We start from the raw sequence: 23,018 nt of genomic DNA on the forward strand, positions 1-23,018 counted from the left end.
CATTTGAAACTTGTACGCTATAAGTATTAATATAAATGTCTCTTTTCTTTCTTTTCTTTTACAATTTATGCAATGCTTTCAAAGAATTTCTGTCATTTATAAGTCTTTGATCTGAAAAGTTTTATGGTTTTTGGCCCTGACAATAGCTTTTTTTACTCTGTCAAAATATATACTGACATAACAGTTAAATAAATTCTACTTTTGTATTTATATAAGATTTAGTTGGTATCATAAGACATGATCATCACATGCAGGGATTGGAGGGGAAAACTTATGCTCAGATTGTGAAACCTCAAGTGGCCTGGAGCGAACCAGCACAGGGAGAACATGCAGTTTTGAACTGGATGTTGTAAACTGGCGTCGCCCAAGAGCTTACGTTTTTCTTTTTCTGTCAACATTTGCAGCAGAAAGTATCTTGTCTGTCTTACTTGACTTTCTTGTTAAGTCCTCAGTGTGCGTCTACCTTCCTGGATCACTATCGAAGCATGTAGGCGTGTGGCACCGCTCAGATTCGCACTCGTTTTTGAATAACAAGACATTTCAGGTTCTTTTTGTGTGTGTGTGCGTGTGTGTGTATGTGTGTGTGTGTGTGTGTGTGTGTGTGTGTGTGTGTGTGTGTGTTTGTGTGCCCCTGTGATTGACAGAAAATGTTTAACTTGCTGGTAAAATTTTGCTGATGACTTTCAGAGGTAATATCAGTAAAGTAACAGCTGAGTGCACACTGAAACCTGCCTACGCACACACACACACACGCATGCACACAGACACGCACACACACACACACACACACACACACACACACACACACACACACACACACACACACACACGCGCACACACAGTGGAAAAACACAGACACTTCTCTAAAGTGGAGATCTCCATTGGAGGAAGCGTTCCAGACTTGAACTTAAAGCTCTGTGTCGGGGTCCTCCGCGGGAGGAGAGCTGGATGCTGGGTAGACGGGGCACGAGGTGAGGCAGGGGGTGGGTGTGTTTATGTGTGTATATGTGTGTGTGTGTGTGTGTGTGTGTGTGTGTGTTTCAGAAGGTGAATGGGTGCTGCTTGAATACTAATGTCCCACTTTAGAAGTCTCCATCCCTGCATCCCCTTTTGCTCCGTCCCCATCTCTCCCTTCATCTTTTCCTCACTGCCACTTGCCTTCAGTCTTCTCTCATCTACCTTCTTCTTTCTTGTTTCCCCTCATCTTTCCTCGTACCTCTTCCACTTCTCCCAGTGGTCCTTCCTCACTCCTCTCTCCCTCCCACTCCGGTCTTCTCCTTCTCCAGGCTTTCCGTCACCCGCTCCCTCTCTCCTCATCCCTTCATCTCTCCATCTGCATTGCTGTTCAAACTCTATCTTCACTACAAGATTTTGCTCTCTCTCTCTCTCTCTTACTCTCCACTGTTTTATATCTACACACACATACACACACACACACACATCCTTGACAAAGCCAGCTAATTACAGGCAAGTGTCCACTCCAGCCCTTCTTAATACCGAGCTGATTAATGAGACGGAGGTGTAGGGCCAGGAAGTCTCACCCTTGGCGGGCGGCGAGGCACACCCTTGTCTCTCTAGCAGCTCTCCTGCACACGTATTCACGCACCTTTCCTTCTCTTTTTCACACTTGCATATGCAAATGATCAGCCGCGCACAGCTTCATTACAGGAGTATTGATATTGGTATTTTACGGCTTGCTTGCTCTTCCCTCATGTATCTCATCCTCCTCCTTTCTCTACCTTCAAGTCTCCGTGGCAGCCTGTTGGCCGGTGCTTTTTTTTTTTTTTTTTTTTTCCCTGTACAGTAACTCCCACAGAGGAGAACCGAGCAGTAAGAGCCAGCCGAAGGAAGGGAGGAGGGGGGAGTCAGATGTAGCGGGGGCCTCCTCTGAAGTGATGTCGGCTCATTTTCTCAGCAGCGGCTCAGGCACGACTCACCGTCGGCTCAAAATGGCCTCCGACACATCTCGATGTCTGATTTGTGTGTGTGTTTGACCCTGAGGACCGACGTGAATGCTGCAGGAGCAAGGAGATAGAGTGCAGCTGCTGCCGCTGAATGCTGACACACATGCAGAGCAGGAAGCAGGCACGGACACACACACACACACACACACACACACGCACAATCACAATCTCGACTGGGTCAGCCAGGTTCAGAGCATTTGTATTCATGGAAGGTTTTGCATTGGCTCCACCACCTACAGTGTTCCATCTAACTGTGGGACGTGGCTTTTTACTTTCGCACTCGGAAGACCTTGGTCTGTGCTGGAGTGTGTTTATGGCTGTATTTATGACGGTGTGGTGCTACCTGATCGAATGCACCTGACTGAATGCATTTTTCCACTTGGATCATCCTTGAAAATACTGAAAGGTGCCTGTGCTTTGACGCCGAAATTGACCTTTGTGACACTCCAGGCTCACGCTGGGAAGGTCTCACCGCCGATCTGAAACCACCTGCGACAAACCTCAGGCAGTCTCACACACACACACACACACACACACACACACAGGCACATAGACACACACTGTCATAACTTTTAAAAGTTGGCAGAAATGTTTCACAGTGGTGACAAAAATCATTTAGACCTTTTTTTTCTCCCAATATATGTATTCAAGATGAGAGATTTTCCAAGTGGATGGTGGATTTAAATTTTCTGTAGAAGCGTCTGACTCACTTTCCAAAGGTTTTCATTCACCAGATGTTTTTGTTTGTTCACAAATGTCATTATCCTTTCAGAAATCCATGGCTAATTCATGCAAATACAATATGAAATAGTTGATATAAATATATGTACATGTTTAAGCTTGACAGGAAACATATGCACGTAGTAGCTCTTCACTGTGAAATAAAGGGATGGAGTCATAGAGGATGGTGACTGAGCAGAGGATGAGCTCGAAACAGCTGTTTTTCACCAAGTTGAGGGTTATTAAAACAGAAAACAAAGTAGCACGCTGGGAAGTTTGGAAATCAGGCATTTCATAACTATTCAACTCCACACAAAGACAATACGTGGGTTTATACTATCAGTAAGCATACCTCAAACTTCAAACTTTAAATGTGAGTCCGCAAAAACCTGCTCGGCATCCTCGCTTGGCCCTGTGCTCAGTGCAGAAAGCCAAATTGGCTCAGGCAAGAAGGAAAGTTGGCCAGAGAGCTCTTTCTCGTACTCCAGCGAGAATAATAATATAAAAAAAAATCTATACACACACACAAAAAAAACCCTCACAGCTTTGTGATTGTAGATTAAAAAAACTGCATCAACTGGTGCTGCCTGTTTTTTTTTTTTCTATTTTTTTGTTGTTGTTTTCTACACATTGTACAGAGTTACAATAACCCCTAAAACACAACATTTTGACTATAGTTTAACACTGAACTGTATGTGTTGTTTTTTTATGAAGTGAGGCTGCATGTGTAACGGAGACAACCTGAAAAGGGTTTTTACTTGTGTCACAGCTGGTTAACGGAAGAATATTTTAACAGTCTGATGACATGGATTTCAATAATTCAGGATCATCTATAATATTCAATCTGGTTAAATTGAAGGCAAAATACAAGTTTCAAAGCAGTTGAACTTAATCTCTTAATAAATCATTGTTCTGTTTGGGATCTAACATCAAATAGACCAGACTGCCATGTGCTATTCCGTTAAGGGGCAAAATACACCGGGAAAAACGGATAACTTTCCAGTAAGAAAGGGGAAAATCTCTCATAACTCAGAGAAGCATTTCCAAATCATGCACTCTTACACTCACTCACTTAAAATGAAGACAAAGTAGTGATTTCATTAACCTAGTGTACTTAATAATTATTAACCCAGTCAGGATCGACTTCATAAATCTGGAATCATCTGTGTTTATTGTGTATTTGTGATGATGAACTTTTGTCATTAAGTTTTAGAGGTCCAGACCGATTGACCACTTCTGGTTCACCTGTGAATGATTCCAATCCTTAATCGATCGTTTTCTTAATCGCTAACTGGCATTAGCTTATTCAAAGATTCAAACATCTTTTATTTACAAAGAGAAAAACAGAGTGAAAGTAGCAGACGGCATGGAGCTCAAGACGTCTGCTGTGTAACAAATAACCTGAGACTGTGTGACATCTCAGTTGTCCAAAATCAACAAAATTACAATATCATCTTTTCCTCCTGGCTGATCATTTCCCTCCATCTCTTCGGGGTCTGTTTTAATTAAATAATTTCTCCCTCATACCTGAAATCATACAGTTCTGATTATCAAGTCGGGGTCATTTTTTTCACCAGGCATCATGTCTGTGCAGTACTGGTACTCTGAGAAATTAAAATTGTTAAGTAAACACTGTCCCCAGTGGTTGGCTGTTGCTTACTGGGTGAAGCAAGTCATCCTCCAAACCCAGGGTTGGTGGTTTGACCCCCTGTCTCGAACCGTTTATGCGCTGAAGTGCCTGTGGACTCGGCGTTCCTCCCACTGGTGTCCGAGCACCTTGCAGTGCAGCTGTCACCCTTTGTGTGTGTGCGTGCGAATGGATGAATAGGACTGATCGTGTCAGAGCGTGTCGAGACCGTTGAAGCAGCAAAATTTACTTTATAAGTAAAGTTTATTCACCATTTCGCTACTTCACATGCTGAAGCTGGCGTTTTTGTTTTTTTCTGTTTTTTTGTGTTAACATTACAAGTGCAAGAGAAACAATGAAGGAGAAACTGTTCATCAGTGAGAGCGGAACTGTGTCTGAGGCAAGAAAATGAAAAATAAAAAGAGAGGGATGAGCGGAGGAGAGAGCGTGGCTGCCTATGTATCAGGCGTCGCAGGGTGACCTGGCGTGGCAGCGCTCAGCGTGGCACGGTGTGGCAGGCTCCAATGAGGCTTCACCCACCCAGGGCTCCATCCCGCCTGAGCTCAACACAATCAGGCCTCAACAGCGTAACCGACCGCAGGTTACCATGACGACCTGGAGGCACTGCCTGCATGGGACAAAGGCTGGCAGGTCCCGTGTGTGTGTGTGCGTGAGTGTGTGTGTGTGTGTGTGAGAGAGAGTGAGAGACAGGGAGTGAGTGATGTGTGGCAGAGCAGGCGCAGCCCTCCTGGGGCCTTCATTCGTTTGTCTCTCGCTGAGACCACAGGAGCCCTGATGCAGCAGAGATGGAGGTGGCGGCGGCGGCGGCGGCGGCGGTTGTGATGAGGATAGGGAAAGGGGGGGGGGCGAGGGGAGGGGGGACAAGCCAAAGAAAGGCAACTGATGTGGAAAATGAGGATGATGAAAAGATGCAGAGAAAGGTACAGAGCGAGAGGGAGAGAACAAGAAAGCGATTGGAATAAAAATAGAAAGATTTTTTTGTGCGGGGGATTTGAAATATTCCGTGCCCTTTGCCTAGCTATCAGTCATGTGCAGTAGCTCGCAGTGCCAAACATGAATCTTGACAAAACTTCGCCACTATGCCCTGGCAAATTAATTACACCAATTAGTAGGGCACTCAGAATTCTAAATTTTAATAACCTGTCTACCACACAGCAAGTTCAAATGACTTGAAACTGACTGCTCCCATGGCTCGCAAGAAAATGACAAGTGCACTTAGGCATCACTGAACGCACAAAATGTTCCGAATACGAAATCGATCACTTCAACATGTTTGTCTTGAACATCAAATGTCTTGTGGTTCTTCTTGCTCACACTTCACAATTGCTAAGCACTCTAATAGCTGAAAGATTAGCCTTCTTTTTTTTTTTTTTTTTTTTTTTTTTTTTAATCTGCTTTGTGCTCCCGGAGTTATGCTCTACACCCGTTTGATCTTTATTTAAATATTGTCGGAGGGAGAAGATTGAGTCAACTCACTCTCTTGTTGACCTCGGAGGGTCAGAGTAAATTGCGCGCCGTCTCTGCAGCATGTGCCCTCAGATGGCTCCCACAAGGTTGCACCCTGTGCCCACCACTGTTTATTATCTAACAACTGGAGAAGTCAGCTCATAAAAACAATCTTAAATTTGCGCGTGAGTCATTTGATGACAGTCTGCCTCACTGAAAGGAGTCATCACAGGAACCTGTGGTCTGAACTGGCAGTACGTAGGAAAAAAGGAACAGATTACTTCGGCGCTCTCATCGGAGGGCAAAAAGTGAACGCTGGAAAACTAGTCGAGCTTTAGTTCTTACACTGATGAAAAGCTGAACTTTGATCTGATTGCTGAGGCATGTAAGAAAGGGCAAGAAACCCTGCAGATGTTCACTGCTTTTAATATTTCTAGAAATTTCGTGTTGGGCGGTTTTTCTTTTCCTTTTCTTTTTTAAAGATTCAACTCTGAATCAGTCTGGACTTTCTCAATAAATTGCTAATAGCTCAATTCTGTAAAAATAAGGATCAAAGAGGCAACTCCAAATGATTTAAAAAAGAGCCAAGTCAAGCTCTATAAATATCCTAACATTCTACATATCTGCTGGATAATATTGTTTCTGCCTTTTCTTTGTGTATTTGGATTGTCTTAATGTGACACGAACTTTCACACATCTAAGTGTTTCTTTTTCTTTTTATTACAAAAGTGATAAATTGATGCAAAAATATGGACGAGATGAGCAACATTAAAACTGTGAGCAGTTGTCTGAAAAACACATTTATACAAAACACAAGACAGACATACCTTCAGTGACTTTTTTAACACCAAGAGAAGGAGAGGGAGCAGCCGCTTGAAGTTAAAGCATTGATCCTAAGCTTTACCATGAATTGCTAGATGATAGTACTGGTTGCCATAAACGTGAGGGTTTTATTTATGGGAAAACTGCTCACCTTTGGCATCGGCATTGCAGGGTCAGAAGATTTTCTTTGGGATCCAGTTCTTTCTAATAGAATCAGTTCAGCCAGGTGAAGCATCCATGTTCAAATTACTTTCGAGTAGAACTGCAAACACTTGACTTTGTCTTAAAGTCTTGCTTTGGGTCTAAAATACAAAGGCTAAGTTACTTTTAAAACTTAAATAAATTCAGTTGCTCGATATGTGCTTTTCTTGACTGCAAAGGGAGATCCTACAAATGAAAATACATTGTTTTAATTCAGATGTGAAAATATTTTATATTTTCAACAGTCTAAGAACATTTAAAGGTTACATATTCATGGTTTGTAGAAATGACAGTCTGTGCTAACTGAGCCATAGCTTGTTGAGACGAGCCAAATCCATCATGTTTTCTTAGTTTTTTTGCAGTTTTTTTTTTTTTAGGTATAAACCACATGAGTGAAAACTCAAACAAAAACTTTGTGAATCAACTTTAAATCCGCCAGACTTAAATGAATTTCAATGTTGTCTCATATACTGTTATGCAACGTAATCCCTTATTTAGTCATCCCTTCACGAGGTTATTGTCTGAAATGCGCGCCGCTTGCAACACCAACGTATTTGGATTCTCATTAGACTGACATCTGTGTACTGACTTGGCTTTAACAGGCCTCGCTCTTCTATTACTTAAAACTTGAGACAATAAAAGTTTCATATCGGGATAAAGCTGTTAGGCCGGCGTTACACTGGCTGGCCATAAAGCATATGTGAAGTGGCAGTGTTGTTTGCTCCAGCCTTGTCATTTATAATCCTATAGGCAGTTTGCAGCTCGCAGGCCAACTTGTACTTTGTCAGAGCAGATTGTCTGGCATGGATAAGCCTGGCTGCAGAGAGAGAGAGATACATAATTGCTCTTGTACAGTTTGCTGCCAAGACATCCTCCTCCCGTTATGCCTATATACTCTGGCAAACAAGTCATTCAAACATGTTCACTTTTATGAGAGACACACATAAACCACGCAGACACAGGCAGAGGCATCTCCGCTGTGACAGTGATTGCCGTCAGTCAGAAGAAATATGTTGACACAATAATTCAAGTGCCGGTATCAAGAGTTTTTTTTTTTTTCTTCTTCTTCTTCATAGGATTCCTTCATTTCCTGTCATGTCATTGCAATGTTTGGTGTCAAGATTTGCGTCGTCAGCCGCCGCGCTCCGTTCGCTTCTCGTCTGGCTCGTTGCACGAGGCCCTCGCCGATTTTTGACCCGGGTGCGTCGCCTGGCTCGCCTCATGATCCCGTGTCTGTCAGAGATGAGGGGAATTGGTAATGACTGTTGTCAGCGCAGGGCGCAAAATGGAAGGAATGGATTAAACCGTCTCTACGTGTGCTCAGATGTGAGATGCAAATAAATAGAGGAAAGCGATTCACGGACTCAGGATTGCTGAATTGGCTCCAACTGGAGATTGTTGTCATTTCAAAGGAGGAAAAAAAAATCAATGATGGCTGATTAGAGTTTGTGTACTTCTCATTTTGAAATCCATTCTTTATAAATCATGAAGGTTATAGATGAGCTAATACACTATTAAAACTGCCAAATCAATGTATGATTTGAAACAGGTGACATGCACGTCGTGCACGTCTATTTTAATGTGTTCTCTTTATGTTCTCTTTATTTGTTTTCCTCTCATGTTAGTGTTTTTTTTTTCTCCCCTGCCGGTTAAGAGCACTCATACTAAAATAATAATATGTGTTATTCAGTGGATACAAATTGTTGGGCGACCCCAGGGTGCTGAAATATGGACAGCATCCAAATCACATGACTGTGCATTTATACAATCAACATTTGATTTTCACATGTACAGTTACTATAGCTGATTCATATTCATACTTCTATGACTGTAAGAAATTCAATCTATCCATTGATTTCCACCAAGAATGAAAACTCCATTGGAAGGTGCTTCGTCGGTTCATCTTCAACTTATCGTTTCAAAGATGTTTTAAATGTGCAGAAATTCAATGTATTTTGACCCCATCTTGATTCTCCAATAATAGCAGGGATTCTATACTTTTAAAAAGCAAATGGAGTGTTAGTATTATTTTATTTGTGATTACGACTGCATCTTTAATTGTATCATCTGAGCAATGAATCACAGATATATAGTAATCCAAAATGAAAACTTACTCAAAAATATCATATTTCTTAAAAATGATTAAAGTCAATACAGTAATGCAAAACAAAAATTACATTTCTGTCTAAAGTACTCATATAGGTGTAATATGCTAAAGGAATTTAGGAGGGACGAAAGAAAAAACAGGAGGAACGTTTGTGATGGATCTGCATGAGACAACCTTTGGAGTAGAAATTCCAGAGAATTACATTTTTTGATTCGAATTCCCTTTCCTGGTGTCTTTGTGTGACTCTCAGTGTGTACCGGTCTTGCAGCTGGGATGTACTGTGCGTAACTCTCTGTCCTGGCATAATCACGGTGTGTGCTCGTGTCAAAACACCTCAAGAATAATTGTTGCAAAAAAAAACAAAAAAAAAAACAAAAACAACAACTCTCGGCTGTGCCTGTTTATTCTCGGTGTGTAGCTCACGTCTCACTTCCTCTCTGCTTCAGCCGCGGTACCCGTTGTGCAGGGGAAGTTGCCATGGAGGCCAACAACTCCTACTGCGGTGTGGGCATCGCCTTCAATGGCGCGGGATCAGAGGTGAGCAAAACAATGCAGCCTCACAGAGACAGTGGGAGTCAATGCACCGTTGTGGGTGGAGCGCGTTTGGCGAAGACTATGACATGGCTTGAAAACCATTTTTCAGAAGCGCTTGTGGTTTTAGGAGATGAACATTGATTCGCTTGTGTTTCAGCGATGAGTCTGCAACTCGTCAGTCTCCCATGAAGCGAATAACGAAACACTTTTAGTACCTCACGACTGAATTTTAGCCACGGTTCCCTGCAGTGTGGTCTTAGGTTGAATGTCAGAGGAAATTATGTTAAAACATTGATTGACTTGGGTAAGAAGTTTAAGGATTAACAGTTGCACCCCCTTTTTTTAAGCCAATTTATCAACAGATAACCACATTTCTTTCTTTCTTATACGTTTATATTACAAGGAACAACTTGTTAAAGACCTGATTTAGAATTTTTAAAGGATTAAAAAAATATATTTATAATTCAAGCAGCTTCTAGAAAAGTCTGATTACTGCTATTGAAAAAAAAAAACAGCTTTTTCTTGTCGATGTATCATTTTTTTGAGGGGAAAAATCCTCCAGTTTACAATGTGCTGTGTCACCATTCATGATGTTAAATCAAAGGCACCCGTGTCATGTTTGTTTTGGATGAAGATTAAAATTTTATGGCCTGATCGCTGTAAGCGTAAACATTGTAACATTTGGCCTGAAATCACAGGAAATATTTGCTCTGTGATTCTGTTCCGATGATAAACGGAGGCCCAAGAAACAGCCTCAGTGGCTCTCCTAAAAATTTGGATTTTTTTTTTCCTTAAATATTCAAGATGAAGGTTTAGTTACAGGCAATAATGAGAAATGGTTTTGGAAAGATAAAGGACCGAGTATATAATCTGTAAATATAACTTGCAGATGTTGTGTGTTTTGTGTGTGTGGATGTGGTTTTGGGGTTTGCATGAACGCGGCTCGCTCCGTGGCGACTGGCTGCTACTGAGCCGTGCTGACCCTATTTAACAGCTCATTTTTTAGTGGGAGCTCCAGTAATGGCTTTTTTAGTGTTGGTTGTAACATTGGTGAGGGATGAGTGAACCGAATGCACAAGATAGCCAATCTTCTGTGGTGAAAATCAAAGATTTTTATAGGATATACTAAAAGTGCTATAACCCACAAGTTAATGAGGAGGATATGATATGTTTGAATAAGAAAATTTCCTGCGGCTCTTCACATCCTGATGCCTCAAACCAATTTAATACAGTGATGCTGTCAGCACGAAACATGGGAAATGAGAAGAGAGATCCCGAGGCTGAACTCCTGACTTCTGAACTATGTGATCTTTAATCCCTGACCCTCCCTCATTTGTCACGGGCTGATGAGAGCCTCACACAGAATTGGCAAAAAGAAGAAAGACAGTTGAGGCAAGATGGAGAATCTCTTTCCACAGTTAGTCTCAATCTCACCTTGTTGGGTGTGTTTTATCTTGACTCATAAACAGAGTCTGCTGCACTGTAGAGAAAGGCCAAAGACCCACATTAAAGATGTATGTTGAACTACTGGGTGCTGCTGAAAGACTCCTCTCCGTATGGCAGTTAGGAAGGACTTTTTATCGCGCCGTTTTCTCTCTAAAATATTGTGTAAAAATCATATTTGTTCTGAGATCTTAAAAAAAATGGCATATTGATGTAATACAAATGAAGAAACAGTCTTTACTCATCCATCTTTTCTTTATCCCTTTAACTACAGGTGACCATCACCTCTCCCAGCCAATAGAGATTTCTCCCAAAACGGTTTAATTTCTTTAATCAGGGTAATAAATGTCCGCCTGATGATATCTGAATTTCTACCTGAAGCTCTTCGTTTTGACTACAGTACAAATAAGCATGATGCTGTGTTGACCAGGACAATTTTGATCACAGTTCTTTAGTGCAGAGATCAAATTGTTATATTAAATTAAAATGTGGGTTACGAGCCCCCATCACAGAGCTCAAAACTCATTTCTTCCATGGGGCAGTTGAATGCCAGATATCCTCCTCTTTTCCGATTCATAGGATATTAATATGATCAGCTCCTCAGAGACACAGGCAATAGAAACTCGACTCACGGGAGTTATTTTGAAGCATATTTATGATTTTGATTAATCATTACTTCTAAAACAAATTCAGTCATGAAAATATGTGTTTGATGTAACGCAGTCACTCACATACCAGAATCAGAATTTCTTCTCCTTAAATAATATAGACTATATCCTGTTCTAAAAAGGCATCCCACCGACCCCCACACCTTGAAGACCGCTGAATTAAACCGAAGCGCATGATGCAAGTTCATCTGGGCTTGTTCCACCCTGCCTTCGCTCTTTTAAACAAAATCAACCGAGCATGTTGCACACTGCATGCGTCAAAGGAATTACACCTCATCTCTTAATTAATTTGGGGCACCAGGTCAAACAAACCAATCACAGAGTCATCTTCTATCTTATTTAGGATCCCGGTGACCACCTGACCACATCTATTTTTAGCTCTGACTTACCCCCGGATGAGGAGACCGTTGCTCTATTAACTGCCTCGGCGTCAGACGCGCGGAAGACAATTATGTCGGTCAAAAAACTCGCAAAGACATTTGGTCTGTGCTTTGTGCCGCTCCGTACCGGGAGTGAGTCAAAGCCCCGGGCTTTGTTGTTCAATCACACAATTGCTTTCTGTTGCCTCAAGATAACAATATGACAACAACATGTCATGACTGCACCTCATTTCAAGACCAACACGCCCAAAGGTGCAGAGATGGCTGCCAGTGCATTTGCTTTATAAAGCCTCTTGATTGTGAAGGGACAGCTTTGTTGGTCAGAGCAAAACAAGAGCACAACCTCTGGCAACCTTATGTGCCAGATATAAGAGAGGGGAAGGTTTATTTGGTCAGTGGGAAGTCAGATTTTTATTTATGCTGTAATTTGAATCGTTTTAAGAACACAAGGAGACAAACAGCAAACGTGAAGTGAAGAATAAACAACCAGCTTTTTATCCCTCTGAGTGTTAACATTTGCTGTGTGTAAAACATTTATTCTGTTTATTCTGTAGACACAATAAATCTTTAAAAGTGACCTCAGAAACTAATAAAAAGCTCTTTGCAAAATTGGCTGAAGGCTGATGCAGGGCTAATTGGGTAGCAGGAAGCAACACTTGTTAGCGTGGAGGATGCAGGAGGCCACAGTGGAGCTGAAAACACCAACAGTCCTATTGGGCTGGAATACAGGATGCAAACGGACTATTGTTAGCAGAAATGTAAGTTAACAGTGTCAGTTTAAAAGATGATGGTATGTGCATGTTATGCTCTCAGCATGTGCACATTCGCCACTGCAAAGATGTGTTGGAAGAAGAGGGAAAGAGCTTCTACATGGTTCTGTATTCGCCCTTCTACCCTGTTGAGGTCCTTTTATTAAAAAAAATTATTTTTAAACTTTGAAGAAAAACCCTTTAACAGCTTTTTTTTTTTTTTTTTTTTTCCATTTGATGAACTTTGCACCAGAATCAGACAAATTCCGTCAGTAGCCTCCGTCGGTGTTCCAGGCATCTGGAACACAAGTCTTACTTATGAACTCAATGGAAACAGCTCTGACACTCCATTCAGGTGGACGTGATGGGACGATTCAGCCATGCAGATTATCTTTTTTTTTTTTTCCTGCACATTCTCGGTGAATTTGTTTCGGTGAGCCATTTCTGTTGTTTTTGTTCACATATAAACTGCAAGAAAAGGGGCAACAGCAGAAACAGACTGAAGGAAACATACAGATATATTTGAAGGTGGACCAGAAACAATGACAAGACAACAATCAATGACAAGGAGAACAAAACAGAGAAATGAACTCCATTCAAGTGCCGGCCAGCTGTTGGAAGAATCCTGTCATTAACTTTATGGGGAATTTGAGAAAAGCAGAATTTTTTTTTTTTTTTGAAGAGTACAAGTCTGTTTATTTTTTTCTGAAGCTTCCGGGTGATCGATGATCCCGTCGACCTGTTTGGTCCACTACGGTACCTGCTTGTTGTTCCCTCACTGATGCCGCAGAGGTCACAGCTCTGACCTTCAACTTCCACTTCATGGACATCTTGCCGCAGCCGAGGCCTGTGGGACGACCCGGCCGAGACGGACGGGCCGCACAGCCTGACAGAGCAGGCCCTCCGGCTACAGACCGGGAAGGAAGGCCTTTCATCTCCAGGTTCACTCTGCTGCCTGTCAGAAGTGAAGCCCTCTGACGCTCCGTCAGCGGAGCCGCCATCGGAAGGACAAAGTGACGGGTGTTTGGATTTCACAATCGGATTTAACTTCCCATTTCTTGAATTATTAAGAACATATGTTCTTGACAGGTAAAGGGAGAAAGATTTCTGCTGCTGTTGTTGATTCTTGCAGTTGGTACAGTGGGCCAGTTTGATCCCCCATCTTGTCCTGTCTGAAACTTAAGTTGCAAAAAACCGTTCCTTCAATCAGGTAGTTGCAGCTAGTTCTTACTAATATATGAATGAAGTTGGATCAAAACTAATATTAACTTTTGAGCAGACTTGCTTTTTTAAAATTCTTGTGAAAAGTCAATTTTGTGTTATCAAAAAAATGTTCAAACCCTATTTGCTTGAAATGATTTTGCCCCAAATAGTAAAAGATTTTTGTTGTATAAATCTGTAGTAAAAAAAAAAACAACAGACTGCCACAGAGGCAGTAATGCACTGTAAGATTTATGATTATTGATTAATTATTTTGCCAGAAACGACATCTTCTTATGTTACTTTTTCTAACCGTGTTGTAAATTTGAACTAATTTTCAATTCCAGTGAACAACAGACAAAACGGACCCTTCTTATAGAGCCATCCTACGTTAATATTTCTTACTTTTTGAGGTCAAAAATCGAGATGTGGAAAACTAAAGCTGAAGGATCGGGATTCATCCCTGACCTTGGAAACGTGTTCCTGTGATAAAATATTCAAAAGGTTCACTTACAAGCTTTCAAAAGTATCCCAGGTGTGATCAAAAGGTAAGAAAGCCTTTAAGTGAACCTTGACTTTGGAATACTTTATCAGATCTAAAGTTTGAGCCTGGTTCCTCTGGTTGCAGTGTACTTAAGGTTTTTGAGTTCCTGAAAAGGGCTGTCAGCCTCTGGGCAAAATATGGCTGAGTATTGGCGATAACGGCGCTCTACCATTTGAGGGGTTTACACTATTGCACATTATTGCTGCATTCCCAGTTCAAGTCAGGCCCTTTGTGATTTCTTTCTGCACTTTACCTTCTGAAAAAGTTTTTCATTGCCTAAATCCACTGTATTTCTCACTGTTTCTTTTCTTTTTCCGATCACTGTTTACTTCACCAAACTTATATTCCTGGTCAAAAATCAAACTGTACGAAGTTCCATATTCCTGTAGCTTTATATGATGATGAAACAAAAAAACATATGTACACTGAATTAGAGCTTTTTGTGTGGAATTATTTACAAGTTCCAAAGTAGGAAAGTTTTTGAAATTTTGAGTAAAATGTGTTTTGAAACTATTCAAACCTTTCACCTAATTAAAAATGTGACAACCTCTCACATCTGGAACAGTGACCTATTATATTTGAAAATAAGGTTGGTGACAATTTCAGTTTTTGACTGTGCATCTTATTATGTATTTCTTTCATGATTATTTATTGCACCCGCTCTTACATCTAAACTCTTGAAGCCATTGGACTAATAATGATCATTTCAAAAGTGAGACGTTTCACCACTCTTGGTTAAGATATTATTTCATCTGCTGCAGTTTATGCTGCGCTTTTTTCTTTTACGTTCTAATAAATGAACCTTTCTGCACCTCCACCCGTCCAACCTCCTCGTCATGTTGTGACTCGGTATGTGCTCGGTGCGGTTTGGCCTGGATTTAGTAAGACCTCTGCAGAAAATACTATGTGGATGGCAGCCTGTGTTTCTCCAAAAACTTATAAATAATGTTTAGCATTAGTGGAGCCCCACAGATGTGCTTGTTACTCATGCCTTGTGCACTAATTCAACATCATATCACCAGCGATGTTAGCTTCTTAACTGATAACAAGCTGAGTGATTCCTTTCACATATTCAGTGTTGACAGACCACTTCATTTCCATTTATTCTAAATGATCTCAGCCCAGAAGACAGCATCGCTTCATCTGTCACTGTTTCCTCCCTTCATTCGCAGATTTCAGCAACATTTCATATGTTTTCTTAGGACTATTTTCAAACTAATATGTTTGAATTGATCGATCTGTCGTTTCTTTTTCTTTTATTTTATGAAGTCATTGTTGAAAACGAGCTGCTTCAGTCGAACGATACTTTTAACAGCTGTGCATAATATTCACGTTTATCCACCACATTAAACGATTCCTTTGCTGATGTTTTCTTCGACATGCTATAGAAAGATTCTTCGAGAAATCCAATTTCTTCCTCTCACTCCGTCTTGCCTCTGTTTGATTTTTCAGGGCGAAGGTGGTGAGGGCAGCGTCTCTGCGTGGGCGGCAGGTAACGGTGGGATGCGGCGTGACCGCCGCTGTGCAGACGGCATCGATGACTCCATCTGCACTATTGCCACCGGCGCCGTCAATCAGAGCATTAAGCCCGCCCACTTCGGCAAACCCCTGGCTTGGATTGACGGCCGTCGGCCCGGCGGGGGCCGGCGTGGGAGGCTCGCTACCTTTGGTTAGTGCGCACGTAACGCCTAACACATCTAAGAACAGTGTTTATCATTAATGAGTGCGTATATGTGTGTGTGTGTGTGTGTGTGTGTGTGTGTGTGTGTGTGTGTGCGTGCGCCGGCAGCTCTGCTCTTTGGCTCCCGCGAGCCGCGAGGAGCCTGTTAAAGAGCAGCCACTGGTGTGATATTTATAGAGGCCTGCCAAATGACCTAGGTGACTGCTGGGCACACACACGCAGACGCACAGGAGCAAACGAGTGTTAATTGGAGGTAAAGCGTGGCTGTAGTGGCTGGCAAAGAGGGAGGAAGACGCCGAGGTGTTGATGGCGGAGGTAACACTGAACATCCAGGAAGATGCGCGGCGCCGGCGCCGGGGCTGCAGGAACAACGAGGCCATTTTTATCAGTGTGAAATCACCTCTGTCGTCCTTCTCCACCTCCGGAGGCGGTTGGACCAGAAAGTAGTTGTTTTAGTTTTAATTATCATGACTGTATAATTGTGTTGACATGTCCTAATGACAGACAACAGCGCTGCTGATACAGGAGCCGCTGCAGTGTGGGAATACCGCCGCTTGATTGGCTGCCAACAGGAGCGCTTACATAAGAAAGCTACATGGTTCCCTTTTTTTTTTGTACTGTATCTACTGGAGTCTTGTGATTCTTCCAGGTGATTGAGTATGTTAGGTTACCAGTTTATAGTAACCTCTAACATTTTCAGCGTGTTGGGAGTAACCGGGGAAAGCCCGTGCACACACAGAGGGAGAACATGCAAACTCAGTACAGGAAAGTCACCAAAATGCAACTTTTCCATGTGTCATGCAAACATAGGTGGGACGTGTTTATTCCAGATGTGAAGCTGCAGCATGTTTGTCAGTTCTGTGCTCTAAAAGAAATGGGAAATCAACCAACTCAGCAATTAATACAAGACTGGAACGTCTCCAAAACTACTGAATAGACTACAGTGATTTCTGATATTCATTGAATCCATTTAGTGTATTTCTTTTCAAATAAACAATCACCTCTGTAACTGTTATTATAGACTAACATGACATCGTCAAACTAAGGCCATACTTTTTTGCATTTATTTAGAGACACTGAACACTCACATGTGTCATCTGTAAAACTGGAATCGAATCATCACTTCCTGAAATTCATGCATCCGGAATACAAGCTCATAATGATTCACAAGTATATTTAAATGACTCTTAACTTTAAGATTTACATTTTACAGAAATAGATCTTTGTGTGGACTGATTTACACCCACGGTTCTGCGTTCCTTTGAGGAACTCCTGGAGTTCTGCTCTCAGAGGTAAAGCAGACATTTTACTTCAAATATCAGATTATTTATGCCCCCCCCCCCCCCCCCCCACACACACACACACACACCCTTTTTTTTATGATATCGCCTTTATTACTGAACCAAAGAGATATATGATGATTTAAGCACATTTTGAAAAATCCCAAAATGATGTTCCTGCTTTTGCGCAAGTGGTAAACTCTGATTTTCTGTGTTGAGTTTTTACCAAAACTTTTGCCATTTCAGTCCCGCAGATCTTGTTGATTTATGTTTTTAAGTCTAATGCTAATACCGATGCTAGCTTCAACCTCATCCTTTGCATTTTGTTGAATGAAAAATGTTACTGGATAGTATCTAAGGCTGCATTTACACTATCAATTTCATGTGAGCGAGTTTGTTCCAGTACAAAATCTCAGTGATAAATTCATAGCACGCCCCGCTGGCACTACAGTATGTATAAAAAGCAATTACGTACGGCCCTTTTCCTCCTCCTCTACCTAAAAATCCTGCCGATGTTTAGTGGACTTCTCAGGCGGTGCGGCGTTAGCATCTAACATAAGTCATCATCCATTGCAGTTCGCCCTTGGTTTGAAGTTTGTAAAGACTACAAGTACACATGCACTCTCTTTCTGACGTTGTAAGCACGTGTAACTGCTGTAGGCAGGAAATCTGATCTGAAGACTTGCAGTCTAAATGGAGATTAAAAGAAATTGTAGTCTTGATGACATTATGAGCAAGTTAACTGCAGGTGTTGGCAATGTGTGTGCAGCACAGCTTTATCGAAATGCACGACGGCTGATCAGGTTTTAATTCCTCACATCTTTCAGATGTTCACATGTCCACTCGAGCTGATGGCGCGATGTCTTTCCTCTCTTTTGTGCAGTGCAACAGTGGACTGTGCAGCAGATTGATTTTTTTTTTTTTCACTCTGTTCGTTATTTTTACGCCTGTTAAAATGTCAGAAAATCAAAGTCCAAATCCCAATAAGAAAGCCAGTCTTTTATTTTCTTGCTTTAACAGTGAATTTAAATGTTCTTTACCAGGATGATTAAAGGTTAGATTTCTGTTGTGTAGTAAAGAAAAGACGCGGCGATAATAGACTTTGTCATTAAAATTCTGCTCCTTGCATCTTCGAGCCTTTCCTACCTCGTCTCTGCTCCTGTTTCCCCCTCTCTGTTTGTTTTTTTATCCCTCCCTTTGATGAAGATCATCATTTTCTCCCACCCCGTCTTTGTCTAAATCTGCGAATACATCCCCTCACTCCTTCTTTCTTCCTCTCCTTCCTTTGTCTTGTCTGCCACCTTCCCGCTATTTTCCAAGCCCCCTTTTTCTTCATCCCTCTTAACTCGCCAGCTGTCGGTGTGGCCTCGGGCCTGGTGTTTTGTGGCGGTATCAGCGGCGTCTACGCCTCCTTCATGTTATGGATGGTACTAGAGGCCGGCTTTACTGCTCCAGCTGTCATGCCGCAGCATTCTCAGTCTCAGTCGCTTGGCTGTAAAATGGAGCGCAGGTCCCCTGGGCGAGGCGACTCCCAGGACATTACTGTTAAAGGCTTTGTCGTGACCCGCTGCTACTGACTAAACTATATATCACCTCTCCGGCTCGGGCCAGCAGCATTCTGCTCACGTCTTTATGGAGCCGGCTTCCCTCTCCCTCTCTCTCCCTCTCTCTCTCTTGCTCTCTCCTTTTCTCGCTTTCTCACACTTGCTCATTCTGTGTCTCACTCTTTTCTCCCCACATTTCACACTAACACACACAGGCGCCCACATAAACACACACGCAGGCATGCACACACACACACACACACACATATATATATATATATATATATATATATATATATATATATATATTCTCTCCAACACAAGGAAACCTGTAATTTATTTTCTTATTCCCATTCATCAGAAACAACCTGCCTCGTTTGTAGCATTCACAGCTGCTCAGCATTTGTCTTTGCAGGCTTGAATGAGGCAGCATGGAAAACATATCTGTGTGTCATACCACGGATAAATATCCTCTTTTTTTTCTTTAGAATAGATCACATCCTAAAATAAACGAATCCAACCTGGTGAAAGAGTTGCTGTCACGATTAAGGGTTGGTCTTCTGGTAATTCAAAAAATTGCAGGTTTGGATTTTGTTTTTCTGAGTTAAATGAAACAGTTTGCGAAAGGTGCGTGTACTCCCTGCAGCTCACCACAGAACATTACTATCAGTATAACTCTTATGAACACTTTTATTGAGTTAGATCAAAACTCAGACGCAGAATCTTTTCAACTGAACAGGTAACCTGTCATGACTCAACAACCACAGTGGTGGGAACACTTACTGCACTGCTGCTGGGATAACAGGAATTATCCTGTAACTGTAGGTGCTGTCCAATATCACACCAATACACTGAGAACTTAGTTAAGTTTTTTTTTCTCACAATTTTTGTCAAAAAAGCATCCAAGGGCATATCTGTCATTACTTCAAAACTTCTCTCAGAAACTCACTCTTTTGCTAATGTTCACCTGAACTCTATGTCTGCCTGGGTTTCTATTGAGCAGCATTACAGTGTTTTACCATCAAAACTTGTGTTGATGTACGGAAACAAGTCTTTTAGGAGCTCTGACAGATTTAATAGAAGTTGTAAATTATTGTAGCGTACTGATTTAAAACAGCCACAGGCTGCCGTGTCTTTCCAGAACAGCCTCCAAAGCGTCCCTGCCCCAACCGTGTCAGAGTGTCACCGTCTATCTGTCTCCGCGACACGATGTTGGCCTGCCTGTCTGTGTTTCCATCTGTCCCCGTCCATCCATCTTGACATCCGTCCAACAAACCATCAGGACGAATCAATTCTTCACTCATCCAGTTTGTCAGTCTTTCTGTCTCCGACTGTTTGTTTGTTCACTTTATCACCGTGTCAGGCTCCCTGGCACTTAATCTCTGTTCCCCTTCACCCATTCATCAGGCTGTCCAGCCATTTGCTGTGATTCTGCCACGATGTTCACAATTGTACTTGTCCACTTCTCTTTGGTCTGGTTTATTTGGACTTTCGGTTAAAGCTGGACCATCAGTTGGATAAGAAAGATCTTTTGAGCTGTACAGCAGAAGTAAAATAAATAAATAAATAAATAGATTTGCTTCATATTTGAAAATTCAAAATAATGTAGGCGTCAGCTTGGGCATTATAAAATCATGGTAATCTTTTTTATTATATATAATAATTAATTCTCATCTCTTCTCCAGTTTCCCCACTGTGTGTATCTGGATGGGAGGAAAAGTGTATGTAACTCGCTCTGTGGGGAGTTTAAGAGTAATCGCCCAGTATTCTCACTGGGGCGCAAGCATGGGAAAGTGAATCCACTTCCTTTAATTGGTCTTAACTCAACCGCTATGACACACCACACACACACACACACACATACACACGCACATGCTCAGAAGGGACGTCTCCTGTGTTAATGCTCATCATGGAAGGTTACTGTTCAAAATGACCTCCCACAAATACATACATAGCACGAGCAGTGTGTATGACCTGTGTAATGATGTCGCATAACGTCCCTGATAATGACATTCATGTCTTTCCTGTGTAATCGCCATTTTTTAACCTTACAGGATGCATCTCTTGCTGTTGAATCCATATGTTTTATTTTGTTTGTCTTATTTAAGCTTTTTTTTTCTTCTTCTTCAGCAGGTAGAAACTAATTAGTTTTCTGGTCTGTGATGTGCGGTAAAGTTAAAAACAGCAGACATCAGTACAATTTGATCAGAAACAAAAATGTTGGGAAAAGGAGACAAATCTGAAGAATTGAGATGTCTATACAAATTTCCATTTGTTCCAGTAATTGTTGACATATGTGAATTAAATCACAAACGAGGGACCGACTCTCCCACACCTGTGATCACACTGCAAGCAAAACGCAACGCGATAGCAAGCGTACAGATTAAAATTAATGTTCGTAATTAGGCTGTGAGTTCACTCTTGCTGCCTCAACAAATAAGTTAAGAATTATATGCAGATTCTTCCTGCTACATGTCATTTCGTAAGGCTGCATTGTAAAGTACATGAAATGATCTTCAATGATATGAATGAGGGTTGTATATGGAGTATAGATACATTTAAATAATGCAGTATGTTAGTCTCACAGATGCCTGTTGAATGTTTTTCCCTCACCAATAATGAAACAAAAGAGTAAAACAAAAAGTTGTTCTGATTTAATCAACAAATTAACCCAAGGTAATCAACATTTTTAATTAACTTACAACTAGAAAAGGTTGCGGGAACCCAAACTATTTATTTTTTTTGCATTTTAAATTGACTTTTGCTAATCATTTGGAGTATATTAGTTAGACTCAGAGTAGGAAAATACACATTTTCACATGTTTACATATGAATGCCAACACACACTGCTGTATATAAATGCACAACTTCTTCTGCCATGACAGTTTGAAACTCTCACAGGAACCCTTTACACACTGAGGAAAATGTAAACACAGAAATAGAAATACACAGAGTATAAACTGCGTGTGGCGTTGCAGTCGTACAAACGCACACATTATAGCATTATAGGGCGTGCGCGCTCGTTCTCATTAACCACAGGAATCAGGGCTGCGCCGGTGGAGTGTGTTTAAAGGAGATTGCTGCCATGCACTTATTGGACTTTGCCTAATTGATAAAGCCATTAGTAACACTTGTTCAGATAACATGGAAGGGATCTCAGTCTGCTCACAGTCACTCCAAATGGGTTCACTTAGGCCCAGAGTGCAGCACATTAAGAGAAGATTACAGAGCGGCGTGGAGCTCCTTGCCAGTCCACGCCTCACTACTGTCAGATTGATAGGGACTAACTAAGGATAGCAGAAGAGGTAACACCGGCTACTGTGGCTCCACAGGGTAGCAGCTCTGGATGTGCAGTTATGCAGCAGTTGATGTTCCTCTGGAGGCATATATGAGTCCGCATGTGCTTCCGTGCAGTTATGACACAGCAGGTGATTCCCTTTAAATTCTTCTCCTGAATGAGTTTTTTTTTGTCTTTGTGTGCATGTGGCTCGGTGCCTTTCTGTCAATTAGGAGCCCGATCCGCTTGCGCGTTAGTTCCTCTGCCTCTTCGCTAAAGCTGCAATGTGGATTTTAATGCAAAGTGTCCAAGCAGAAGATGTGCTGCCTGGGATGAGACGCTGGGGTTTAAAACCGCCGCTTGTCTTGTACCAGCAGATTTTATCGCACTGGCTAACAAGCGCACAGCGATTCCTCTTTGGGTTGCTGCTCAAGTAGAAAGACAGGAACAGGAAAATTGGACATGCTGAGTTTCAGCGAAGGAAATACCAGGGTGAATGTAAATGCGTCACTCTCTTTTGGGTGCAAACATATCTATGATGCACGGTGCAGTAAAATTTACTTCCTTTGAGGTAAAACTGACATTGTGCAGCGATTTGTTCTGTCCCTCAGGTTTTACACTGTGCCTGTTGAAGTTAGTGATTTCCTTTCTTTATTTTTTCTGGTGTATTTAGGCAGTTTTTTGGGGGGAATGGATGCAGCTTATGAGGCACTTTTCTTTGTTTTTGTAAAGCTAAAAAAAAAAAAAAAAAACCTGATTCATTGTCATAAAATGAGTTACATCTACAACTGCATTCAGTTTTCTTCTCTT

General features: G+C 41.7%; 1 protein-coding gene across 1 annotated transcript; it reads left to right on the forward strand.

Moving 5' to 3' along the window:
- Positions 1 to 9,353: 9,353 nt before the first annotated feature.
- Positions 9,354 to 16,136, forward strand: LOC115397083 (endoprotease bli-like). The gene is made up of 2 exons (XM_030103253.1): positions 9,354 to 9,445; positions 15,879 to 16,136. Exons 1-2 carry the CDS (start codon positions 9,386 to 9,388, stop codon positions 16,098 to 16,100), a joined length of 282 nt encoding a protein of 93 aa, XP_029959113.1. The 5' UTR covers positions 9,354 to 9,385; the 3' UTR covers positions 16,101 to 16,136.
- The last annotated feature ends 6,882 nt before the right edge of the window (positions 16,137 to 23,018 follow it).

This window comes from Salarias fasciatus, chromosome 11, assembly GCF_902148845.1.
Source record: "Salarias fasciatus chromosome 11, fSalaFa1.1, whole genome shotgun sequence".
NCBI classification, from domain to species: domain Eukaryota; kingdom Metazoa; phylum Chordata; class Actinopteri; order Blenniiformes; family Blenniidae; genus Salarias; species Salarias fasciatus.

Excerpts from the sequence above, each read along its gene's own strand:
- LOC115397083 (XM_030103253.1), top strand. The coding sequence starts at position 9,386 with ATGGAGGCCAACAACTCCTACTGCGGTGTGGGCATCGCCTTCAATGGC. Across the intron at positions 9,446-15,878 it reads TCAATGGCGCGGGATCAGAG|GGCGAAGGTGGTGAGGGCAG; the intron begins GTGAGCAAAACA and ends TTGATTTTTCAG.